The 23,608-nt window shown below is 46.3% G+C and overlaps 1 protein-coding gene across 2 annotated transcripts in view; it reads left to right on the forward strand.

Annotated features, from left to right (window-relative positions):
• Nucleotides 1-2,948: 2,948 nt before the first annotated feature.
• Nucleotides 2,949-23,608, forward strand: part of MOV10L1 (Mov10 like RISC complex RNA helicase 1) — a 73,867-nt gene continuing 53,207 nt past the window's right edge. For both annotated transcript variants that reach the window (XM_047066179.1, XM_047066180.1), the window contains exons 1-5: nucleotides 2,949-3,048; nucleotides 4,530-4,714; nucleotides 15,678-15,840; nucleotides 22,503-22,615; nucleotides 23,172-23,359. In XM_047066179.1, the coding sequence (XP_046922135.1) occupies nucleotides 2,949-3,048; nucleotides 4,530-4,714; nucleotides 15,678-15,840; nucleotides 22,503-22,615; nucleotides 23,172-23,359 (749 nt within the window). The remainder of the gene's footprint in view (nucleotides 3,049-4,529; nucleotides 4,715-15,677; nucleotides 15,841-22,502; nucleotides 22,616-23,171; nucleotides 23,360-23,608) is intronic.

Below are 23,608 nucleotides of genomic sequence, written 5' to 3' on the forward strand. Positions count from 1 at the left end.
ACCGTCTCAACTCTGCCAAAAATTAAGGGGTCCCTCAGTTCCACTGATGGCAGCTGAGTCACACACAGGTGCCACGGCAGGCATCTCACAGGAAAGAAGTGTACCTAAGAGTAGCACAACACGAAGCACCCAGTCCGGGCAGGGTGGAGTGCTGGGTGTCCGTTTCTGAAACACCTTACTATCCAAACACCTTGTCATACACCCTTCAAAGCAGCTTTCTTCCATCGATGCTCTGAGATCACAGAGGAAGACCTTCTTCACGAGGTCACATGCACATTTGCACGTTTAACATGGCTGGCGTGGCCCTTGAACTGCTTGGGAATTCTGACTCATTGGTTCCCGTGGGCAGCCCTAGCAGTCCTGCTGTGCCTTTTATTTCTGCTAAAGAAAAAGGACGGGAGTATGCTTCGCCCAGAGACACTGGCGCCCTGACAGTTACAGCGACAGTTTCTTTGTTGACATGGGAGCCATAATGTAGCTCGAATCAAAGCATTCTGAAAAACCAGCTCCTCAAACTGCAAACCCACATAAAGCTTGAGCAAAGGCATTGGTTTTGAATAATGGGATGCTCTGTTGTCTTAGCTTTTCCACCAAGCAAAGATTAGAGTTTTCACAAACTATAACCCGGGAAGTTAAGAAGGGATTTTGAACAGATTGAAAAACCTCCCAAACTTCTTTACGGACTCCCTTTTAAGTGATAACTGAATTAGTAGGAATTGGTGCGGCAAGATTAACTCTTGGTGTTTCTTCTTGTTTGAAGAAAACGTCAAGCAAATTTCACCATTTCTGTGCCTTTCCAAGGTTGTTCTACCCCTAAGAAATGCAAGCTGCCTTGAATCAGAACTTGTGGAGCAAACTCAAGTCCCTCGAGTCCTAGTCACTTGAGAAATGCTTCTTTGTTTCCATTGGCAATACCAACGTTCAGAACAAATCCTGTGTTTCCACGGTATCTTCACATACACTACTGTTGCTAAAACATCTTTCCTCCTTTTCCTGCCTCCTCAGATCCTACTCATGTTTCAATGTTTCCCTTGTCCTTCAATGAATGCTTACAGAAGGAACAGAGCAGTCCACAGTCCCTCCCGCCTGGAGTTTACATTCTAGTGGCCGGACAGAAGCACACAAGATAAGTAGTGTCCTTTATGGTGGGGGAGGGAAGGAATGGGGGTTGCTGCTTGGGGGAGTCAGGGCAGGCCTCACTGAGGAGGCATCTGAGCAAAGACATGCAGAAGGCAAAGAGGGGAGTCTCACAGAGAGCTGGAGCAAGGGTGCCACGGATGCAAAGGTCCTGAGGTGACCAGGCTGAAGGACGATAGACAAAGCAATCATATGAGGTGAGGCATCCAGATAGGAGGCACCTGTGGGCATGGAGACACCCTTGGCTTGGACTCTGAGATGGACGTGCCGGAAGGTTCTGCGTGGAGGAGCAAGCGGCTGCTGGGTGGACAACAGGCCACAAGAGAGCAGGTGCTGGCCGGGACTGAGGTGGGGCACAGAGGCGGTTTCGAGGAGTGGCCAGGTTTCGGGGAGAGCTTGAAAAGCCAACACGATCTGCAGTCAGCAAGACGTGGGGCGAGAGGGTCAGTAGTTCAGGGGGGCGGAAGGCTTCAGTCTGAGCAGGGCAGGTGCCGCTGTCCCACCTGAGGTGCACAAGACTGGGGGAAGCAGGTGCGGAGGGAGGGTCCGCAGCGTCCTTCTCGCCATGAGACCGAAGGCTCTGCTGGGCATCCAGGTGGTCGCACTGAAAAGCTGGGGTGGAGAGTCCCGAATCCAGGCTGACGGACACACGGGACAGTCCTAGGAAGTGGAAACTCCTGCTGCGCGTCGCCCTCGCTCTAGAAGCCCGTCCGTGGCGCCCCCCGGCGGGCAGCATGCGCTGCACACCCCGCGCACCCGCGGGGGGCCCTGGCACCCTTCCATGCTAATGGGTGTCCCCAGCGCCGAGTGCACGGCCAGGACTCAGCAGGACTTACTTCAGGCTCCGGGCGCGGGGTCCTCACCGCCCGGACGAGGAACCCCGCTCACACCGCGCTCGGGCGGAACCACGAGGGCCGTCCTGAGCCGCCAGTGCCCGGGTTCCCCCACCCCGGCACGAAGGCCGGCGACACCCGGAAGGTAACCACTGCTCCTGCAGACAAGGAAGCCCCAGGACTCGAAGCAACACCCACAAAGGCAGCGAGAAGCCAAACAAAACTACGGGTCACATTCTGGAGGATGCGGCCGAATTCGAGCTGAGACACGCTTACGGCCTGAAATGCCTAGGTTTGAGCAAAAGAAAGTTCCAGAACTCCGTGTCACCTCAAGACGTTAGAAAAACACAAATTAAATGAGAAAGAAGACAAAAGGCAGGAAATAATAACAGTTCGCACCGACACCGAGACGCACGCTTTCTGAAGAGACGGATGAAGTCGGGGAACCTCTGGCCCGGAGGCGCAGGCGGCGGTCGGCGCGGCAGAGTCAGGGACACCGGCTCCTACCAACAGCCCCGGACTGGAGAAGGGCGCGGCCACCAGCATTCGAGAAAACTCCACCGGCGGCGCACGACGGACTCCAGAAGGTCGGAAACAGAACCTCCTCGCGGCGGAGAGGTGCGCGCTGAAGGGAGGCGGACGGACACGTAGGCCGCGCGCACGCAAGAGGCCCCGCCCACCGCGCGACAGCGCGTGGCCCTCTCGCCCACCTGGCACTTCGCCTAGCTGTGCCGCGTGTCAAGGGTCGCCAACAGCCAACCACCGACTACTAACGGTCGTGGCGCACGCAGCAACCCCATTGGCCGAGACGGCGGGCGCCTGCGCAGGCGCGGGCGGAGAGAGCCCATTGGCCGAAGTCTCAAAGCGGGGGTGGGGGGCGGGAGAGAGCGGGTGCGCAGGCGCAGGCACGACAAGTCCATTGGTCCTGGGCAGCGGACCGCTTGCCCGCGTGAGGACACCTGCAGAGGTGGCAGGGCCATGCTGCGCCTCGCGGCCAAGCTGGTGGCGTTCTTCTGGAGGAGGGCGGACGGCTCCGAGGGGGAGGAGGCCGGGCAGCCGGGGCCCGAGCTCGCGGAAGGTGCCTGGGGGTAGGGCCCGGGGCGTGGGTGCCCCGGAGTGTGTTGCTCGAGCTGCCGGAGCCTGAGGCCAAACAGAATGCAGGGCTGTTCGGAAGTGGGAGGAGGGGGACGGGAGCCGGAGGTCGTGAGGTGGTGGTCCAGGGGTCCCTGATGGAGTTTCCAGCCGCGAGCCGCTGTGCATCGTGAGCGCGCTCTGAGAGATGCTGCCGCCTATCGTTCGCTCTTTGAGGTCAAAGCGAAGGTGTGACCGTAGCTGAGCAAGGCCTCGTGTGGACTATGATTTAGGGCGTTGGTCTTCCTTTGGGTTTGCGCCGCCTCCGGGTCCTTCTTGTTTCCGCTTTGAAGTGTTAAGCGCAGCGGGCTTTCTCGTTTCTGTCGTCACTGCCACTTGCGGTTGCGTGTTTGGAAAGCTCTGAAAAGTGCAGCCCGAGCTGTCCCAGGTTGTCCTTTCGCAGTTCGGCCTGAGCTGTCGCAGTTGTCCTTTCGCAGTCCTATGTTGCCCTGCCTTTCCTCTCGAGAAGGCCTCTGAGGCTCTCTTGGTCCGGTCTGGACTGTGTTGGGACTCTGGTACCTGGTGACCTTGAGCTGACTGGACTCAGGGTGCTGATTGTGCAGTCGCTTTCTCTGGCCTCTGAAGACGTGACGTCCTCCTGAGAAGGGCCCGAAGCCGCAGCCCGCGCGTTAGGAGTTGAGGGCAGCGCTGCGAGCCGTATGTACGCAGACCTGCTGACGCCCGCATCGCCCTCTATAACCTGGAGCCAGTCCCTTCAATCAGCCCGGGACCTGCCGGTTAAATCCGGGCTGGGAACCTCGGCCGGAGCTCCCGCGCCGGGCTTGCTGGCGATGGTGGGGAGGCGCCCCGCGTGGACGGGCGCGTGCCCTGTCTCTGGGCCAGACTTCACCCCAAGCCCGGAATCTCCTGGAGCACCTCGTTTGGGGAGGGGACACAGAATCTGCTAACGCCGTTGCCGGCGGGATTGGAGAGCGGGAGGGTGGTAATCCCAGCACAGGGCGATGGTTCTCCAGACGCCAGCGTAGGACAGTGGTGCTTTATAACCTGGGCCGGCCGCTCAGAAATCTGTGCACTGGACCGCTCGCCGCCACCCAGACAGCTGTCTTGGGTGGAGACTGTAACTGCCTCCACTTTACAATTGGGAAGAGGCCCAGCACGGTTAATGGGGAAGGACCTGGCCCAGAGATAAAGTGGCAGCAGGAGAGCTGGGATTCAAACCCAGGTGGTGTGGCTCTCGGGTCTGAGCTCCCCCCACTGAGTCTGCTGCCTGTGACACCCCTCAGAGGAACTTGGGCAGTCTACCTCAAAAACCCTGCTTTCTGAAGACTACTCCCCCCTGCCCCCCACTGCAGAGGGTTCCAAACTTCCTGGATGCGCCTGTCCTCCACCTTTCTCTGGTGGGGCTTAATTATAGGGTGGGCTTGCTTTACTCATGGGCCTTGTAACGTCTTTGTTTATGCATCTCAGGTGACGCCAAGCTGAAAACCGTCCAGGGTGTCGTGACAAGGTACTGCGGCGATTATGGCATGATTGATGATCTGATCTACTTCTCCAGTGAGGCTGTGACTAGCAAAGTGCTTCTGAATGTTGGACAGGAAGTTATTGCACTTGTGCAAGAAGATAAAGTGTCGAGTGGACTGAAAGCAATTAGGGTAAGGCCTGAGTTGTTTGTGAAGTCTCTCTTCACCATGGGGCTTTATGTTTCCATCCTTTTTTTTTTCAATTAAAAAAATTTTTCATGTTTATTTATTTTTGAGACAGAGACAGAGCGCAAGGGGGGAGGGGCAGAGAGAGGGAGACAGATTCCAAAGCAGGCTTCAGCTCTGAGCTTCCACACAGAGCCTGACACAGGGCTCCAGTCCCCGAACAATCATGACCTGAGCCAAAGTCAGATGCTTAATCAACTGAGCCACCCACGTGCCCATCCATCCTTCTGTTTAGTTAACCTCTTACAGACAACGTGGGAGAGACAGGGAGTGGAATGTACCTTCTTGGGGCTGCTTTTGTTTTTATAATGATTTCTGCCTTAAAAAACTAACGGTGGTCATCATATGTTATTCGGACTACAGAAATTTGTAATTTAGGAAGTAAAGCTCGTTGGTAATTTTATGCTCTGGAAAAGAACGCTTAACATTTCTATTTCTTTTTTTAATGCTTATTTATTTTGAGAGAGCGTGCACGCGCATGCACAAGTGAGGGAGGGGCAGAAAGAAAGAGAGAATGAATCCCAGGTGGGCTCTGCACCATTGTTAGTGCAGAGCCAGATTCAGGGCTCAGTCCCACAAACCGTGAGATCGTGACCTGAGCCAGTTATCAAGAGTCGGACACCCAACTGACTGAGCTACCCGGGGGCCCCAGCATGAGTATTTCTTATAGTCTTTTAAACATTTGTTAAAAATGTTAATCATTAGGGTGCCTGGCTGGCTCGGTCAGTGGAGAGTGCAACTCTTTTTGTTGTTGTTGTTACTTTCTATAATTTACATATTTTTTATAATGTACATCCAAGTTAGCACGTGATTTCAGGAGTAGATTCCTTAAGCCCCTTACCTATTTAGCCCACCCCCCCACAACCCCTCCAGCAACCTCTGTTTGTTCTCTGTATTTGAGTCTCTTATGTTTTGTTTTGTTTTTTAATTTTTTTTTCAACGTTTATTTATTTTTGGGACAGAGAGAAACAGAGCATGAACGGGGGAGGGGCAGAGAGAGAGGGAGACACAGAATGGGAAACAGGCTCCAGGCTCTGAGCCATCAGCCCAGAGCCGGACGCGGGGCTCGAACTCACGGACCGCGAGATCGTGACCTGGCTGAAGTCGGACGCTTAACCAACTGCGCCACCCAGGCGCCCCTATTGCGTGTAGTTTAAATTAAAGGGGTGGATTGCATTATGGACCTGATTTGTTTCTTATGTTTTCTCGTATAGCATCATCCTTTTAGGAATCCATGCTGTCATGTGTCCCTCTAATTCTCAGTCCCTGTGTGTGACTCCCCAGTTTGCTTCCTTCTCTGCCACCTCATCCTTGTGTGGGGTCCTGCCGCTCCTTTGGGATGTGTAGGTAGGAGTGGGATCGCTGGGTGAGCGCCCCACAGCAGCCGCCTGTCTTCTCTCCTGTCGGGAGTGTGTGAGGCTTTTGCCTCCTGTGCCGCCAGCTCTGCTAATGACCTGGCCAGTCCTGCAGGTGTGGAGTGAGAGTACTTAAGTAATTACTTATTTTTTCAAATAATCAGTTTTTAGTTAATCTCACTATTAAAATGTCCTATTTCATGGATTTGGGTTATTATATTTATCTGTTCTTTTTCCTTTTCTAATGTTCTTGTCTAACTTTTTTTTTAATAACCCATTTTTAATGTTTATGTATTTTTGAGAGAGAAAGAGAGAACGTGAGCAGGACAGGGGCAAAGAGAGAGGGAGACACAGAATGGGAAACAGGCTCCAGGCTCCGAGCCATCAGCCCAGAGCCCGACGCGGGGCTCGAACTCACGGAGCGCGAGATCGTGACCTGGCTGAAGTCGGACGCTTAACCGACTGCGTCACCCAGGCGCCCCTCTTATGTTTTGTTTTTATATTTTGCTTTCCTTCCCTTATGTTCATCTGTTTTGTATCTTAAAGTCTTCATATGAGTGAAGTCACATGATATCTGTCTTCCTTTGACTAATTTCACTTAGCATAATATCCTCTGGTTCCATCCTTGTAGTTACAAATGGCAAGATTCCGTTCTTTTTTATTGCCAATATTCCATTGTATATATATACCACATCTTCTTTATCCATTCATCCATCAGTGGACATTTGGGCTCTTTCCACACTTTGGCTGTTGTCGATCGTGCGGCTATGAACATGGGGGTGCATCTGCCCCTTCAAAACAGCACGCCTGTATCCTCTGGATAAATATCCAGTAGTGTAATTGCTGGGTCATAGGCTAGTTCTATTTTTAATTTTTTGAGAACCTCCATGCTGTTTTCCAGAGCGGCTGCACCAGTTTGCATTCCCACCAGCAGCGCAAAAGAGATCTCTTTCTCCGCATCCTCCCGGACATCTGTTGTTGCCTGAGTTGTTAATGTTAGCCATTCTGAGGTGTGAGGTGGTATCTCATTGTGGTTTTGATTTGTATTTCCCTGATGATGAGTGACGTTGAGCATTTTTTTCGTGAGTCGGTTGGCCCTCTGGATGTCTTTGGAGAAATGTCTTTTTCCCATTTCATCACTGGATTTGTTTTTTGGGTGTTGGGTTTGATAAGTTCTTTATAGATTTTGGATACTAACCCTTTACCTGATATGTCATTTGCACATATCTTTTCCCATTCCAGTGGTTGCCTTTTAGTTTTGCTGATGGTTTCCCTCTCTGTGCAGAAGCTTTTATTTTGATGAGGTCCCAATAGTTCATTTTTGCTTTGGTTTCCCTTGCCTCTGGAGACGTGTTGAGTAAGAAGTTGCTGCGGTCAACGTCAAAGAGGTTTTTGCCCGCTTTCTCCTTGAGGATTTTGATGGCTTTCTGTCTTACATTGAGGTCTTTCATCCATTTTGAGTTTATTTTTGTGTCTGGTGTAAGAAAGTGGTCCAGGTTCATTTTTCTGCCTGTCGCTGTCCTGTTTTCCCAGCACTATTTGCTGAAGAGACTGTCTTTATTTCATTGGATATTCTTTCCTGCTTTGTCAAAGATTAGGTGGTCACACGTTTCTGGGTCCATTTCTGGGTTCTCTATTCTGTTCCATTGATCTGAGTATCTGTTTTTGTGCCAGTACCATACTGTCTTGATGATTACAGCTTTGTAGTAGAGGCTAAAGTCTGGGATTGTGATGCCTCCTGCTTTGGTTTTCTTTTTCAAGATTGCTTTGGCTAATTGGGGTCTTTTGTGGTTCCATACAAATTTAGGATTGTTTGTTCTAGTTCTGTGAGGAATGTGTTATTTTGATATGTAGATTGTTTTGGGTAGTATTGACATTTTAACTATATTTGTTCTTCCTATCCAGGAGCTTGGAATATTTTTCCATTTTTTGTGTCTTTTTCAATTTCTTTCATAAGTTTTCTATAGTTTTCAGTGTGTAGATTTTTCACTTCTTTGGATTTATTCTTAGGTATTTTATGGGTTTTAGTACAATTATAAATGGGATCAGTTCCTTGATTTGTCTTTCTGTTGCTTCATTATTGGTGTATAGGAATGCAACTGATTTTTGTGCATTGATTTTATATTTTGTGACTTTGCTGAATTCGTTGATTACTTCTAGCAGTTTATTGGTGGAATTTTTTGGGTTTTCCATATAGAGTATTGTGTCATCTGTGAAGAGTGAAAGTCTGCCCCCCTCCTGGCCAATTTGGATGCCTTTTATTTCTTTGTGTTGTCTGATTGCTGAGGCTAAGGCTTCCAATACCGTGTTGAATAACGGTGGCGAGAGTGGACATCCCTGTCTTGTTCCTGACCTTAGGGGGAAAGCTCTCAGTTTTTCTCCATTGAGGATGACATTAGCATTGGGTCTTTCGTATATGGCTCTTATGACCTTGAGGCATGATCCTTCTGTTCTTACTTTCTTGAGGGTTTTTATCAAGAAAGGATGCTGTGTTTTGTCGAATGCTTTCTCTGCACCTATTGAGAGTATCACGTGGTTCTTGTCCTTTCTTTTATTGATGTGATGAACCAGCCCTGCATCCCAGGTATAAATCCCACTTGATCCTGGTGAATAATTTTTTTAATGTATTATTTGATCCAGTGGCTAATATTTTGTTGAGGATTTTTGCATCCATGTTCATCAGGGAAATTGGTCTATGGTTCTCCTTTTTTAGGTGTCCTTTTAGGGAATCAAGGTAATGTTGGCTTCATAGAAAGAGTTTGAAAGTTTTCCTTCCGTTTCTGTTTTTTGCAACAGCTTCAAGAGAATAGGTGTTAACTCTTCTTTAAATGTTTGGTAGAATTCCCCTGGAAAGGCATCCGGCCCTGGACCCTTGTTTTTTGGGACATTTTTTACTACTAATTCAATTTCTTTATTGGTTGTGGGTCTGTTCAAATTTTCTATTTCTTCCTGTTTCAGTGGTTTGTATGTTTCTAGGAATTTGTCCATTTCTTTCAGATTGCCTATTTTGTTGGCATAAAATTCTTCGTAATATTCTCTTACTTTGTTTGTATTTCTGCCGTGTTGATGTGATCTCTCCTCTTTCGTTCTTGATTTTATTTGGGTCCTTTTCCTTTCTGATCAAACTGGCTAGTGGTTTATCAATTTTGTTGATTCTTTCAAAGAACCAGCTTCTGGTTTCATTGATCTGTTCTACTGGTTTTGTTTTGTTTTGTTGTTGTTTTGTTTTTTTTTTTGGTTTAGATAGCATTGATTTCTGCTCTGACCTTTATTATTTCCTGTCTTCTGCTGGTTTGGGGTTTTATTTGCTGTTCTTTTTCCAGCTCTTTTTTTTTTTTTTAATGTGTTTTTTATCTTTTATTTATTTTTGGAGGAGAGAGAGAGAGAGAGAGACAGCGTGAGCAGAGGAGTAGCAGAGAGAGAGGGAGACACAGAGTCCGAAGTAGGCTCCAGGCTCTAAGCTGTCAGCACAGAGCCTGATGTGGGGCTCGAACTCACTAACTGTGAGATCATGACCTGAGCCAAAGTCGGATGCTTAACCAGCTGAGCTACCCAGGCACCCCTTTTTCCAGCTCTTTAAGACTTAAGGTTAGGTTGTGTATCTGACCTTCCTTCCTTCCTTAGGAAGGCCTGGATTGCTATATACTTCCCTCATATGACCACCTTTGCTGCATCCTGGAGGTTTGGGGCTGTGGTGTTATCGTTTTCATTGGTTTCTATGTACTTTTTAATTTCCTCTTTAACTTTTTGGTTAGCCCATTCATTCTTTAGTAGGATGGTCTTTAGTCTCCAAGTTTTTATCTTTCTACATTTTTTCTTGTCGTTGATTTTGAGTTTCATAGCATTGTGGTCTGAAAATATGCATGGTATGATTTTGATCTTTTTGTACTTGTTGAGGGCTGATTTGTGTCCCAGTATGTGATCTATTTTGGAGAATGTTCCATGTGCACTGGAGAAGAATGTGTATTCTGCTTTAGGATGAAATGTTCTAAATATATCTGTTAAGTCCATCTGGTCAGTGTATCATTTAAAGCCATTGTTTCATTGTTGATTTTCTGTTTAGATGATCTATACGTTGCGGTAAGTGGGGTGTTGAAGTCCCTGAGAGTGCAACTCTTGATCTCAGAGTTGTGGGTTTGAAAATGTCCTACATTGGGTGTAGAGATTACTTAAAAATAAATTTTTTTTTAAAAAAAGAATCATTGGACCCTTTTTTCTAAATACAAGAGAACAAATCTACACCTGTATTTATTTACTTTCCAGTTATTTTAAATCCTCAAGGGGTACAGCATCCCATGGATTCTGTGCCCGGTGGCTTTAGCAGGAAGGTTGCTTCAGAATTTGGCAAGAACCATGCCGCTGATTCCATGAGCATGAGCATAACTTTTCACCAGATTACTCTATCTGGTTTTGTTTGATTTGCCACCAGGAGTCACTGTATTGTTCTTTGCCTTGTACATGTAAGCATATCTCTTGCCTAAATAGAAATCAGTTTCATCTGGAGCATAAACACCTTCACTTTTAAGAAGAGCTGTGTGCTCTCTCTGGTTCCAGAGACCCCGCTGCAGCCAGCAAAAATGACTTTGGACCACAGCTTTCCAGACGTATTTGTCACTTTCAGAGTCCTGTTCCCAGCAGACCTCCACAGGCTCCAAGATGGTGGAAAGAGGAGACCCTTTGTTATCCAGTTAGCAAATATAATTAGTGGATTCTTTTGTTCATTTTTTTTCCATTTAAAAATGGTATTTTTGTGCTATAATGTTTAGAGGTGGAATTGTTAAGTCAAAGGATATACACACCCAACATTTCAGTGGTTATCAGATTATCGTCCAGTAATATACAAATTAATTTATACTCACAGGAGCAGAATGAGAGACTGCTTGTTATTCAGAGTTGTCAAGGATGTGTATATTATCAGTCTCTGAAATCTTTGCCACTCTAATAATAAGTGAAAAGTGACCTCATAAATTTAACTTGAATTTAAGCCTTAAAGCAGATTAATTTTTTACGTTTTTCCCATGAGTTATTTTTTATGTTCTTTATCCCTTTTTTGTTGGGTTCAGCTTTTTTAAATTAAAGTTTCTATATGGGAAAATTAGAGTTTTCTTTTTGGTAAGAGTTTTATTGAGATGTAATTAATATTGTACAGTTCACCCATTTAAAGTGTACAATTCGGGGTTTTAATATATTCAGAGAGTTTTGCAACTGTTACCACAATCTGCCATAAGCTTTTAAAACAGGAACTTTTTCTCTGGGCAGAATTTTCCGCATAGCTTCTTTTTCAAGCATGATCTCACCTCATCAGCCTGTCCAGTCTTCATTTCTCCCACTCCCCATCCTTGGCTTGCTGTACCTTTAGCAGAGACACTACTAGGATTCAAGTGTCATTTTCATTTTTATTTAATTTTTTAAACTTTAATTCCCATCACCTATTTCACCTATCCCCAACCCACCCACCTCCCACCTGGTAACCATCAGTTTTTTTGGTATAGTCATGAGTCTTATATTTTGGTTTGTCTCTCCCTTTTTCCCCCTTAGCTCATTTGTTTTGTGTTTTAAATTTTGCATATGAGTGAAACCATATTGTATGTCTTTTCCTAGGTGACTTCTTTTATTTACCGTTATGCCGTATCTTTACCCATGTTGTTGCGAATGACAAGATTTCATTTTTTTTATGGCTGAGTAAATTTTCGCTGTATGTATATACTACATCTTCTTTACGTGTTCATCGGTCGGTGGACGCTTGAGCTCCTTCTATGTTTTGGCTCTTGTAGCTAATGCTGCTATAAAGCTGGGGGATACGTGTATCCCTTTAAATTAGGGTATTTGTGTTTTGGGGGTAAATACCCAGTAGTGTGATTCCTGGATCATAGGGTAATTCTGTTTTTAACTTTTCGAGGAACCTTCACACCGTCTTCTACGGTGGCTGCACCAGTTTCCATTCCGACCAACAATGCAAGAAGGGTTCCTGTTTCTCCACAGCCTCGCCAACACCTTTTGTTTCTTGTGTTGTTGATTTTAGCCGTTCTGATAGGTGTGAGGTGGTATCTCATGGTTTTGATTTGTATTTCCCTGACGATGAGTGATGTTGAGCATCTTTTCAAGTGTCTGTTGGCCATCCGGATGTCTTCTCTGGGGAAATGTCTTTTCTTGGTTTCTGTTCTCAGCTCATCGGTAGATTTCTGATTCACTTGAACAATATGCTTACACCTTTGCTTGATTCACCAATGTTAGGTAGTATTGACTGATTTCATGAAGGATGTGCGATTTCTTTGCATATTTTTATGTAGGTTTTATTGTGGTAAAATATACATACATTTACCATTTTAATCATCTGTGGGTGTACAGTCCAGTGACATTAAGAACATTCGTGTTGTGCACCCGTTACCACTATTTTCACAACTTTTTCATCATCCCTAAAACAAGAATTTGCTATTCTACTTCCTGTCTCTGAATTTGACACTTCTAGTATCTCAGTGGAAGCATGTGATTGTTGCCCGTTTGTGTTTGCATTATCAAACTTTGCAGAATATTTTCAAGGTTTATCCATGTAACATGTATCAGAATTTCATTACTTTTGATGGTTGGATAATATTCCATTGTGTGTATAGACTACACTTTGTACACTCATCTGTTGTATTTTAATTTTGTGATATTTATTTATTTTTGAGAGAGACAGAGCCTGAGCAGGGGAGGGGCACAGAGAGGGAGACACAGAATCTGAAGCAGGCTCCAGGCTCCGAGCTGTCAGCACAGAGCCTGACGCGGGGCTCGAACTCATGAACCGTGAGATCATGACCTGAGCCGAAGTCGGACGCTCGACCGACTGAGCCACCCGGGCACCCCTGTACACCCACCTGCTGATGAACACTTGGGATGTTTCTACCTTTTGGTTATTCTGAATAGTGCTGCTGTGAACAGGTGTCTTAGAGTCCTTGTTCTCTTTTGGGTGTATACCTTGGAGTGGAATTGCAGAGTCATATGGTAATTTTGTGTTTAGCTTTTTGAGGAAACCGTAAACTTTCCATAGCAGAGACACCATTTTATATTCCCCGCAGTGACGCACAGGGATTACAGATACTTTACGTTCTTTCGGCAGTAGCCACCCTAGTGGATACGAAGTGGTGTCTTATTGTGGTTTTGACTTACCTTTCCCTGATAATCATTGATGTTGAACATCTTTTCATGTGCTTACTGGCCATTTATCTGTCATCTTTCGAGAAATGTTTATTTAAGTCCTTTAACCATATTTTAATTGTCTTGTCTATTTTCTTGTTCAGTTAGAGAAGTTCTTTACAGGGGTTCCTGGGTGGCTCAGTCAGTTAAGCAGCCGACTTCGGTTCAGGTCCTGATCTCACGATTCGTGAGTTCAAGCCCCGCATCAGGGTCTGTGCTGACAGCTCAGAGCCTGGAGCCTGTTTCAGATTCTGTGTCTCCCTCTCTCTCTGCCCCTCCTCTGCTCACGCACACGTGCTCTCTCTCTTTCAAATACAAAAAAAAAAATTAAAAAAAAATTTACATATTCTGGATGTTAATCTCTTAACAGATATGTGATTTACAAAATATTTTTCATATTCTGTGGGTTAGTTTTCCAGTATTTCTTGATGGTGTCTTTCAGTACACAGAGGTTTTAAATTTTGGTGAAATCCAATTTATCCTTTTTTTAATTGCCTTTGCTTTTTTTTTTAATGTTTATTTATTTTTGAGAGAGAGAGAGACAGAGAGACAGAGTGTGAGGGGGGAAGGGCAGAGAGAGAGGGAGACACAGAATCTGAAGCAGGCTCCAGGCTCTGAGCTGTCAGCATAAGGGCCCGACGTGGGGCTCGAACTCACAAATTGAGATCATGACCTGAACCGAAGTCAGACACTTAACCAGCTGAGCCACTCAGGTGCCCCTGGTCAACTTTATTTCTAAGTGTTTTACTCTTTTTGATGGTATTGTAAGTGGAATTGTTTTCTCTTTTTTAAGTTTATTTATTTTGAGAGAGAGAGAGCACACGTGCATGTGGGGGGGGGGGGGGGAGAGAATCCCAAGCAGGCTCTGTGCTGCCAGTGCAGAGCCTGACACGGGGCTCAGACTCAAAACCATGATATCATGACCTGAGCCAAAGTTGGACACTTAACTGACTGAGCCACCCAGGTGCCCCATGGAATTGTTTTCTTAATTTCCTTTTTTGGAATGATCATTGCAAATGCATACAGATACAACTGATTTTTGTAGCCCTTTATCTGATATGCCATCTGCAAATACCTTTTCTCATTCCGTCAGTTGCCTTTTAGTTTTTTTGACTGTTTCCCTTGCAGTGCAGAAGCTTTTTATCTTGATGAGGTCCCAATAGTTCATTTTTGCTTTTAATTCCCTTGCCTTTGGAGAGGTGTTGAGTAAGAAATTGCTGCACTGAGGTCAAAGAGGCTTTTTCCTGCTTTCTCCTCTGGGGTTTTGATGGTTTCCTGTCTCACATTCAGGTCTTTCATCCATTTGGAGTTTATTTTTGTGTATGATGTAAGAAAGTGGTCTAGTTTCATCCTTGTGCATGCTGCTGTCCAGTTCTCCCAGCACCATTTGCCAAAGAGACTGTCTTTTTTCCATTGGATATTCTTTCCTGCTTTGTCAAAGATTAGTTGGCCATACATTTGTGGGTCCAGTTCTGGGGTCCCTATTCTATTCCATTGGTCTATGTGTCTGTTTTTGTGCCAATACCATGCTGTCTTGATGATTACAGCTTTGTAGTAGAGGCTAAAGTCTGGGATTGTGATGCCTCCTGCTTTGGTTTTCTTCTTCAAAATTACTTTGGCTGTTCGGGGTCTTTTGTGGTTCCATACAAATTTTAGGATTGTTTGTTCTAGCTTTGAGAAGAATGCTGGTGCAATTTTGATTGGGATTGCATTGAATGTGTAGATTGCTTTGGGTTGCATTTGTATACACCAATAATGAAGCGACAGAAAGAAATAAAGAAACTGATCCCATTCACAATTGCACCAAGAATCATAAAATACCTAGGAATAAACCTAACCAAAGATGTAAAAGATATGTATGCTGAAAACTATAGAAAGCTTATGAAGGAAATTGAAGAAGATACAAAGAAATGGAAAAACATTCCGTGCTCATGGATTGGAAGACTAAATATCGTTCAACACTTTTTTTAAACAGAGGTAGCAAAATCCTTGCCTAGTTCCTTATCCTAGGGAAAAAGCTTTTAGTCTTACCATCATTGAGTGTGATGCTAGTTGTGGGTTTTTCATACATGGGCTTTATCATGTTGAGGACGTCTCCTTACGTTCCTGGTTTGAGTGTTCTCTCGTGAGAGGATGTTGTTTTGTCAAATGCCTACCCAGGGTGAGGTGTATTCTATTGACTGGTATGTTGAACTGTCTTTGCATTCTGAATAAACCCGCCTTGAGGGTGGTGTGTAACCCTTTTAAAACACTGCCATATTTGGTTTGCTGGTATTTGATGGAGCATTTTTAATACTTACGTCCCAAGAGATACTGGCCTGCAGTTGCTTTTCTTGTGGTCCTCTTATGGTTTGAATAGTGGTTCGTTTGTCTTACAGGTGGAAGCTCTCTCTGACAAATGGGAAGATGACGGCAAAAACCGCAGCAGAGGGCTGTCAGACTCCAGCCCCCGAGTGCTGATTGGCTGTGTGACGTCGCTGATGGAAGGTGCTGGCTACATCAGTCAGACCACGTACTTCTCTCTGGAGAGTGTTTGTGAAGGTACGTCAGATGGGTTTCTACTTAAATTTAAGGTTAGGTTTTGTGGGTTTTTTTTTTAATTTTATGACTGAGTTTTGAAATGGCTATACATACTGAAAGGGTCAAATTTGAGCATGCTTTGTTGCGAGGGTTTTAGACTAGAACGGCTTCACCAGGCACTGGCTCCAAGTGGTGTAGGTGGTATAGACTGCTGTGATTTGTTTTGTGTCATTTGTTGAATGGAGTCACAATCTTCCGGGTAATTGTTCTTTCCACAGAAGTATTGTTCCTGACGTAAGTCAACAGTGTTGCAGACGTATAAGGGGACTGTTGTTCTCACAGTACTTCAAATGGGTTAACACAGGGCTTGGGGATAACTTTGTACCTCTCCACAAGTATGTGTCGGGTTGTTGTTTTTTTTTTTAGCTGAACTCAAATTTTGTTTTTATATCTAAATGAATAATTTGTTAATGCCATTTTTGAGTTTGACTCAACAACCATTTATTGTGTACCTGCTCTCTCCCAAGGAGAGACAGACCTGTACACGTCTTGGAATTGGGCAGGAATTGGAAAAGCTGCCTGGAGGAGGTGCTTCTTGAGCTGAATTCCAGCTGCTCACCCTGCCAGCCCCACATAGAGACATGGAGAAGAGCCAGAATTCTCTCCCACCTTGGCTGCCAGGGAGCCCAGTGCAGGAGGGCAGTTAGGTCAGCCCACCAGGCAGCTTGCTTGTCTGCTTTTCTCGGATGTAAAAGCCAGGACTCTGACCTTTATTGATAACCCTAGGAGTTTCCGGAATGAAATTGTTAGGTGGCTGGGATTTAAAATTTTCTGTTCTGTCAGAGAAACTGTCAATTCTGGAAAAACTGATCCTACAGTTGCTCAGCTCCAAAGGGAATCCCTAGGTCCCCGTAACTATGCCAATAGGAAGTCACTCCCAGACTGGGACATGGTTCATGCTGCAGCGATTGCTGGAAGGTACAGAAGTAGTTCACCACGAGGACTGGTACCTGAGGCATAGGTGGAGGGATTTCCCAGCACAGTCTCCCGTCTTCTTGAGCTGAGAGAGTCCAAATTGTTGATGACCTGCCACAGACAGCAAGAAGAACATTCTTGAAAGAGAAAACACGACATGAAGAAAGGTAACGGGAATCCAAAGCAGAGGTTGCAGACCTTTTCTGGATAAGGCCAGATGGTAGAGCTTGTGGGCCACGTGCTCTCTGCTAGCTCCTTACCTCTGGGTTGGGGCTAGCATGGACACAGCGGTCAGCAGCGCCTGAGTGGAAAGGTGCAGGTTTATTTACGAGAACAGGAGGCAGGCTGCCATGCGAATGTCTGATCTGAAGGTAAGAAGAGGAAGAATTGGGCTAGGTGTTGTGTTCCCCTAAGGGAGAGTCAGAATATACGGTCTCTTTCTTGGCAGCCATTCAGCAGATGTTGGAAGGCCGTCTCCCGACCCACTGCTCGTAGAATCTGTTCTGGTGGGAGGGGGAGTCGACAGCACAGTGTTCTCTGCTCTGCGAGAACTGCGTGAGTGACGTGATGGGACAGGAGGCGGACCGGCTTGGGGTGCCTCTAGGGCAGGGGAAGGCTCAGCCTCCCTGAGTGCAGAGCAGACCAAGGGCTCTGTGGGGAGGGTCCAGGTGAAGCACAGATTATGTCCCAAACCTTCCAAGGTAACCTGGGTGAGTCAGTTCAGTTATGTACAGTGCCTTGAGCAGAGGAGGACGACAAGATGTAACTGAGGAAGGGGTGTCACTGGGGAGAGGTGGGAACCTGTGAATATTGAATAGTGAAGGTGGGAGGTAGGGTCTCAGGATCACTGGCTCCCCGAAGTCTCGGACTACAGGGGTAGTGGTGGCCATCAGCCCAGTTTTGTGGATGACATTTCAGATCTAGGCCCAAAAATAACACTCATGGGAATTCTTTTTCTTTCTTTTTTTTTTTTTAATGTAAACTCTGCCCTCTGTATGGGGCTCGAACTTACAACCTCAAGATCAAGAGTCACATTCTTTACCCATTGAGCCAGCCAGGTGCCCTATTTTCTACTCATAGGAATTCTTAACATCAGTAGCAGGGCTCAAGCTGTTTTACACATGAATATCCATTGAATCCTTAACCGTTTTGGCCAGGGCAGAAAGGGAGTTAAACACTCAGCCTAAAGCAGGCTCTGTCGTGCTCTGTCCTGTAACATTTGAGGCTGGTCACTCGGTTGTGGTGACCGGCCTGTGACTTGTGCAATGTGTTTAGCAGCATCCGTGACCTCTGCCCACTAGATGCAAGTAACTGCCATCCCAGCCCCCGGCTATGACACTCCAGAACGTCTGCAGACATGGCTGCCACATGGCCCCTGGGGGACACAATGGCCCTGGGTGGGAATCACTGGCCTAATGGGTCTAAAGTCTGTACGATGGATCTGCTTCTTTCTTCTTTATTTCCAGGGTGAGCACTGGTCAGCCCAGTGGCACCTGCATATCCACATAACCAGTGTGGCCTGAGCTCTCAGCCTGGGTCATTAGGTTGTTTCTTTACTTTCACATTAAACTGATTTACGGACCCACTTGTGAGATAAAGAGTGAATCCCTTGGATCCTCTCTGAGATCTTTCACTAGGCCCAAGAACCCGATGCCACACACGTCATACAGGGTGCTGTGCCCTGCGTCAGGTGCTCTTTAGTGACCAGTGTGCCTCTACAGGGAGTGCTCTTCATCTGCAACGTCCCTGAGGTCCTCAGATGTTCTGTCTGAAAACCTCTACCCAGTCGCTGGCCCCCTCCTTTCTGGGTTGAAACAGATCTCTGACACCCACCCTCTCCCTTGGCCAGAGTTCTTTATCCTTTGGAACCACACAGTCTCTGATGCCTTTCTGCATCCACCCCTTTCTGCCCCCAGGCCTGCCCAGTATGGACCGCCCAGCCTGGCCCTCTGGTTTCTGGTTGGGATTAGCCAGCACCCACCAGTCAGCAGAAGAGAGGGGAGCAAGGTTAGGATCACACCCCCACCTCACGCTGTGACTATGGCTGTATTCCTCTCCAGTGGCCAGAGCTATAGCCAGGGTGACCAGATAAGTTAGGTTCAAGATTGGTACACAGGTGAGCTGTAGAAAGGGGTGTTAAAATTAATTAAAATTAAATCATTTTTGAAATAGTTGCATATCAGTTAACGGATTGATCTTACTATAGTGGTGGACCTTTAAAGTAGCATAATTCGGAAATTGCAAAACCTGAAATTCTTTTTAGAAAAAAAATACTTGGGTCCATTAAAACAGCTTAATATTTATTACTCAGTCATTGCATTCTTGGTACATAATATCTTAGTTTCTCAGTGTTTGTAACACCATGTCACTGGTATTCTAAAAAATAATACGCATTTTTCAGTGTCTTAATTTTATTTTTTTATACAGTGGTCTGGAATCTTCTTCAAAGTGGTATTGTATGGTTGATGAATGTGAAACTGAAACCTTTGATTGGCCCTCCCTGTAGGCCATAACGTTTTTAATTGAGGAAATACTAGTAAGCTCAGAACAAGTTCTGCTAAATGTAAGATACAAGTCCAGGGTTTTTTCTTTTGAAATGTATAACTATCTCAGGCCAGATGTTTTCACAGGTACTGGTTTTTTGTTTTGTCTTGTTTGCCTTTATGAGTACAAAGGTATTCAAGTATTATCATAAACTAAAACCTATCAAATAAGTTGTCTCTATGATTTTTTTGAATGCTACACCAAATTTGGATATTGTAAATTTATAGGTCTCATCAATTTCATTCATTCCATCGCAGAATATCCACTTATCCAATAAAAAGTAAAGGGCTTTGGGGTGCCTGGGTGGCTCAGTCGGTTGAGTGTCCAACTCTTGATGTTGGCTCAGGTCATAATCTCATGGTTCATGAGTTCAAGCCCCGTTTCAGGCTTTGTGCTGCAGTGAGGAGCCTGCTTGGGATTTCTTTTCCTCTCTCTCTTCCCCTTCCCCCCACGTGTGCTTGCTCTGTCTCAAAATAAATAAACTTTTTTTTTTTAAGTAAAGGGCTTTGTTAGAAGACTCTTTTTTAAATTTTTTTTTAATGTTTATTTTTGATAGAGACAGAGCATGAGCTAGGGAGGGCAGAGAGAAAGGGAGACACAGAATCCGAAGCAAGCTCCAGGCTCCGAGCTGTCAGCACAGAGCCCAACGCAGGGCCCAAACCCACAAATCACGAGATCATGACCTGAGCTGAAGTCGGACGCTCAACCAACTGAGCCACCCAGGTGCCCCTAGAAGACTCTTTTGACACAAGTTGGGATAGTGTTGAATCCAGTCATAAGACTTCAGCTTTAATCTGCGTGTGCCATGCAGGCTCCTGGGGTCTCATTATTTCATTTCCTCCATTGCTTTGGTGCAGATCAGTGTCACTGTCTTCCTGTTTACAAGCTGTATCTCCTTTTTTCTTTCTTTCTTTCCATCTTTCTTTCTTTCTTTCTTTCTTTCTTTTTCTTTCTTCCGTTCTTTCTTTCTTTCTCTCTTTCTCTCTCTCTTCCTTTCTCTCTCTTCCTTCCTTCCTTCGAGAGAACACAAGTGGGGGGAGGGGGAAGAGAATCTTAAGTAGGCTCCACACTCAGTGCGGAGCCCAGTACAGGGCTCGATCCCACAACCCCAGGACCATGACCTCAGCCAAATCAACAGTCGGATGCTCAACCGACTAAGACACCCAGGCTGCCTCAAGCTGTATTTTCAATAACTGCAACTTACAAAAGACTTCAAAAGCTGAAAATTTTTGGTTCCACATTTTATTCAGTACTTTGATTAAATATTCCCAACCGATTTTGAACAAAGCGTAACCAAAATTTAGAGGTCTCACTTAAAACACGAAAAGGAACACCATCGTAGGTTTGGTTGATTTGCAAAGTGCATCTGCAAAGGTTCAAACGTCTGTGAAATTCGGATGATGGAGCAGCAGAAAAACCAGGGCTGCTAGACCCAGTGGTTTTGGTTGTTTTGTTAAGATGACTTTTGTCATAGAAGTTTTATGGTTTGGCTACCTCTATGTGTCTGTGAACGCATCTAAATCTTAACTGCTACAGCTTGTGTCCCAGCTCATTGGACACCGCAGCATGTGTGGAAGCAAGCGTGACTTCACACACCACGGTTCCAAGTACATTTCTGCCTGTTAGCTTTTTTAACGTGTCAGGATCTTGTTTGTGTGATGGTGCTTTATTACTGTTTTATCAAAACTTGTATTCGTGTTGTACTATAAAAACAAATAATGTTACCTCCAGTGTTGAATTTCTAAACTGAATACACAGTGACGTCAGAAATTTTTCCTTCGACAGAGTGATCTTCCACAGTCTTTACTTTGATTCCATAATTCTGATGGGGAAAGAAAATCAAACTGTTACTTGAATTTGCTTCACTGTTTTCGCTTTGAAGTAAATTTTTATCCAACTGACACATTGCTGCATTTTTCACGTATGTCTAAGAGATTTGGAATAAAAATTTAGCAGGATTGTATTAAACAGTTATTTGATAAATGAAGCCATGGTTTATCAAACAACATATAAACGTGTCTCTACGGTCTGTTAAATTGTGCTTCTGGGAGTGTCCTCTTAAAATACCACCTCACGTGGAAGCCGGTGCTCCAGCACGTTTGTCTCTTCTGGTTTCTTGCCACCAGTGCTGCCCCCGTGGCCCTCGTGCTGATCAGTAGATGTCAGCAGATGTTTGGGCTCTAGGTGTTGATCACCAGCTTTCTTGAGAAACAAAGTCAGTTTTAAATTATGCACTTTTGTTTTCTGAGCTGATTGCTGTCAAAAGTATTTATCGCGGGGGCACCTGGCTGGCTCAGTCGGTAGAGCGTGTGACTCTTGATCTTGGGGTCATGAGTTTGAACCCCACGTTGGGGGTGGAGCCTACTTAAAAAAATGAAATATTTTTAAAAGAAGTATTTATTGCAAAATAACAAAAAGGTTCTAATCGGTAGTAGCTTTACACCAAGCATCATAGCAAACCTGTTCAGACCACTTGTGTTTTACCTCAGGAAGGTTAAGCCATGTCATGTCACTGAACCTACAGTTTCCCAACATTCCCACCCACCCTGCCAGTTGTGGCCCAGTGGCACCTTGCATCCTGCAGGCCACAGCACAGCTACCTGGCACACCCAGGATCTGGCAAGGGCACAGAGTACTCCCCAACTCTCTGAGCACACTTCCCTTTGTCACCGAGTACTCTGTGTGTACCTGATGGGGAGGGGACTCACACTGTTTCTGGAGAGAGTTGGCACAGAGGCGTGCCCACCTAGTAGAGAAACCACACGTGTGCCTGCCCTCCCTAGAAGCTGGAGGTGTAAGAAATTTGCTGCTCAGCTTGTTTTGCTGCAGTCGTTAGTAATACTTGTGAAAACAGTGGGCGCCATTTGAAAGCAGATAGGATCCTGAGACCGTCCGGCCCAGGTGTGTGACCACGCTGGCCACAGCCCTCCCCGATTTCCCTGCCTTTGCCCTCGCAGGCAAGAGAAGGTGAAGCTGCGGAAAGGTTGGTTTTGTAACAGCGTCTGCTCCGTTCAACTGGGTGAACCTAGATGAGAACTCAGATTGGTAAACTGCTCGTTAGAGAGGACGGAACTGGTTTCAGTGAATCAGAACTTCAGAATGAATTGCACACATTGATAATTACCAGCATTACTGAGTAAGCACCATGGTTTCCCTGCCTGCAGGTTTCCAGCCCTGCAAGGGAGACTGGGTGGAGGCAGAGTACTGGATCCGGCCAGGCACATGGGTCAGCGAGGCCATCTCCGTGAAGCCGCTGAGGTACAAGCGCGTGGACAGGGTAGGTGTTGGCCCTCGCTTGCCCTCGTCTTCCTGCGTTTCCACAGCCCGGGCTTCTCCTGGGTGCGTTGGGAAGTCAAGCTAAGTAAGGCTCGGTCTTGGCCAAAAAGCCCCCGTTTCCCTGCCGAGAGCACTGGTTTCCGCGGGGACGTAATTGGAGGTCGCCTGGCTCACTCATCCCGTGAAACTCTAAGCTCTGTAGTTGGCACAGCATGTGAAAGTGTGACCACTGGGACTGAGCGGGGTGAGTGCGGGACTGGCGCCTGCCCGACAGCGGGTGTGCTCGGCCACTGGACACTGGGGCTGAGGGTACTGCCTGACACGCTCCCACCGTGCTACCTCGGCCTTGGCTCCGGGGTCCTTCCATGTTCATGAAATCATCATGGCTTTGCTTCTCTGAGACCAGCCCCCCCCCCCCACCCCTGCCAGAGGTTGGACTTGGTCTACAGTGGGGCCCAGGGAAGGTGTTGCCCCTCGGTTCAACAAGTGTTTCTGGTCTTGGAGGGAGGCCCCCGGCACGCACACGTCTGAACAGCTGTCTGCTGCTGTGCTCACAGGTCTGCATTTCTAGCCTCTGTGGGAAAAACGGGGTGATAGACGACAGCGTCTTTTTCACCTTGGACTCTCTGAAACTTGCTGAAGGATATGTGCCTCGAAGACATGACATGGTCAGTGCCGTGGTGGTGGAGAGCAGCCAGTCATGCTACGTCTGGAGAGCCCTGTGCATGACCCCAGTGAAAAGACGGTAAGGGGGAAATGGCTTTCTTCTCTGGGAAGGGAGAGGCCCAATATAAGTGTACTTTAAGAGTTGCTTGAATAACCTCAGGTCATAGCCTGTCCAAATCCTGAGCTGGGTAGTTAAAGGGAGAGTATCTTCTGGAGGGTTTTCAGCGGTGTCTGTGTCTGATTGAAGTTCGAGTTAATGGTTCCTTCTTAACCCTTAGTCTTATTGGCAGTGTTCACATTCTGGTGGGTTCTTATATCTTTTGTTCAT

The sequence above is a fragment of the Lynx rufus genome, unplaced genomic scaffold (genome assembly GCF_022079265.1).
Source record: "Lynx rufus isolate CCGP_SWC_20201006 ecotype Redwood Valley unplaced genomic scaffold, mLynRuf1.p SCAF_7, whole genome shotgun sequence".
NCBI classification, from domain to species: domain Eukaryota; kingdom Metazoa; phylum Chordata; class Mammalia; order Carnivora; family Felidae; genus Lynx; species Lynx rufus.